Genomic DNA, 2,682 nt, shown 5'->3' on the forward strand with positions numbered 1-2,682 from the left:
AGGGAGAGAGAGAGAGAGAGCAAGAGAGAAAAGGGAGTGAGAGCTGAATCTGTAGCCCACTCAAGGCATAAGCCAAATTACAAAGCATCCGGTCGGAAAGATTTTTGTTTTCTGATTGCGGCAAGGACAATGCCAAACCAAACCAAACTGAGCTGAGCTGAGCTGAACTGAAGCGACAGCATGACCATGTTGCACTAATGTTTCGGCAACGGCAACGGCAACGACGACTGCCGAGATAAACAATTAAAAACTTTCGCAATTTGCGGTAATTTCACTTCAACTTACTAAGCGAGCTGCCAGGGCGTATACTTAATATTGGGGACAGCAAACCAGCTGCAATTATAATTATGTCGTAATGAGAGCAAGACATACCTTCATACTAACTAACTAACTAACTAACCAACTGAACTGACTGCCTGACTGACAGTTCAATTGACTCAGTTGAATGTTATCTAATCATTCTTATCTCTTGTTGACCGATTGAGTTAAGCTCGAATCGCTTTGCACACGTTGTTGTTGATTTTGCACACGTTGAATTCTCGCTTGTGCTCTTCGATTGCGAGTGCAAAAATTCTACCCGACTCTCAGCTATAAATACTCCGTATGTGCTGCAATTTTCATACAATAAACTCAAACGAATTCAAAGCGTAGTACTTCAAAGTAAATCAAAAACATCAAGAAAATGGTTTGCAAAGGTTGTGGCAATAGTAAGTACAATTATTATTTAATTTTCGCTTTGATATTGGTTGCAATGAATTGAATTCTCTTTGTAGACTGCAAATGCACTGACAGCAAGTGCGGCGACAACTGTTCCTGCTGTGAGGACTGCAAGTGCGTCTGCAAAACTGGCAGCAAGGATCAATGTTGCAGCACCAAGACCAAGGCCAAGTAAACAACAACTACAACAACAAATTTGAAAATGTGTAATTAAATAAATAATAATCATAAATGATTGCTGTGTATTAAAGTTCTATGAGAAACTGAAGCTATTCTAAATTCTGAATATATTTATGAATTTCTGCTTGTTATGCTGCAAGTGACAGTGTCAACAATGATACGAGTATTGGTCTAATTACATTTTCATTTGTATGTGAAAATATTTGCCAACTGACTGGCAAACAAGTTGCATTGAAATGTGCAACACAATGTTGAAGTTGTTGTTGTTTTTGCTAATGTTGCTGGCACTGAAAGATGGCAAATATTATGCGGTCTCATTTGGCAAACAATGAAACAACGCCACAACACAATTGTGACACTTGTAAGTGTGCGAAAATAATTTGCGGGCCACAAGAACGTGGCACGTTTTTGTTGCTGTCGCTGTTGCTGTTGCTGCTCGCATTAAGTATACGCAGTGTATGTATGTGTGGCCATTAGAGCGTGAGTGCTTAAACAATTAATTAGCGCTGCTTCAGCTAAACATTTATGCAGGAAACAATGAGGAACAGCCAGACAAAAACACGCCATAACAAAATGTGAAGTGGCTGCCTGTTAAAACTTCACCCTCGAGTTGCAATAGAGCAACAGCAGTCTGGCCAGGGAGGCAAAAGGGAGAGACTTGCCTCATAATGAGCTACAGCTCGTTTAGCCATAACAAAGACCACGACAAAGGCAGAAGAGGAAAGAGAAACTGTCTGCGTAGTTTCCTGTGCTCATATCCTCTTCAAATTGTCTACACATAATTTAGAAAAATACTTCTAATTAAGTTCCAACACTCTCCTCCATACTCTCATGTTAAACAGGTACTTGTGCATAAGTAGAGTACTTTTGGTTACTTTACACTGTTATTAAGTCCGTAGTATTTGCCTAGTTGATAAGGCTGTGATTCCTAATCAATTAAGACTTGATGCCTTGTAGGCTTGAGACGAATTAGTTGAGGTGTTTGAATTGTTGACCAACTCGCCAACTGGCCAACAAAGCAGCCACAAATATTTGCAACACTTTCTGACCAAGTTTACTGGCCAACACTAACAGTTAGTCTGCAACACTTTTTAGGTTTTCCCTTCGCCCTTTTTGCCACTTGCCACTTGCCACAGTTTAATGAGCAACTCTCCGGTTGATGTTGTTGTTGCTGTTGTTGTCTGGTTTATTGTTGTGGCACAGCTTTATTTTCTTACTGATGTTGTTTGTTGTTGTCTGTTGATGTTGTTGTTATTGTCTGTGGCACTCGTAACTTTGCCGCAAAATTGCTTGTTTCCGTTTCCGCATTCTCGCTTCTCGCCTCTCGCTTCTTGACGACCCTCGACCGACGCCCACTGATAGATGCCATTATGACCTACACTTGAGCATAAGATTTTCTTGTTGGCCACTGCCAACAATTAAAGCCAATTATGCTCAAATGTAATTGCCTTAAGCAGATTTCTTTTGCGGCCGTCCCTCAACTTGGCCTTTTGACTTTTCACTAGACTTTTATATATTTACGGGGGGAGGAAAAGCACTTTCTATAAATGTATATGTATGTCCTTGATGAGGGTGCGATACATTGGGCATTGGGGTGACATTTAAATCAACTTAATGCGACGCTTAAACGCAATTTGCAATGAGATCGTTTAAATAAATTGTCACAGTTCAGTTTAATTAAAAAGTTGCTAGTTGAATGTGTGTTTGTGTGTGTGAGGCCATTAAGGGAATTTCTATGGCTATGTATGTGTATGTGCTTTAAAAAACAATTAACGCAGCTGCATT

General features: G+C 40.0%; 1 protein-coding gene across 1 annotated transcript; it reads left to right on the forward strand.

The window, feature by feature from the left end:
* The first annotated feature begins 547 nt into the window (after nt 1–547).
* Nucleotides 548–989, forward strand: LOC117790126 (metallothionein-3-like). Its single transcript, XM_034629412.1, has 2 exons — nt 548–707; nt 774–989. The coding sequence occupies exons 1-2, from the start codon at nt 683–685 to the stop codon at nt 890–892; spliced, it is 144 nt and encodes a 47-aa protein (XP_034485303.1). The 5' UTR covers nt 548–682; the 3' UTR covers nt 893–989.
* The last annotated feature ends 1,693 nt before the right edge of the window (nt 990–2,682 follow it).

This window comes from Drosophila innubila (assembly GCF_004354385.1).
Source record: "Drosophila innubila isolate TH190305 chromosome 3R unlocalized genomic scaffold, UK_Dinn_1.0 2_E_3R, whole genome shotgun sequence".
NCBI classification, from domain to species: Eukaryota; Metazoa; Arthropoda; class Insecta; order Diptera; family Drosophilidae; genus Drosophila; species Drosophila innubila.

Bases quoted from the DNA above. Each gene is read 5' to 3' on its own strand.
- LOC117790126 (XM_034629412.1), top strand. From the start codon at position 683: ATGGTTTGCAAAGGTTGTGGCAATA. The intron at 708-773 runs GTAAGTACAATT...TTCTCTTTGTAG, and splicing joins TTGCAAAGGTTGTGGCAATA to ACTGCAAATGCACTGACAGC.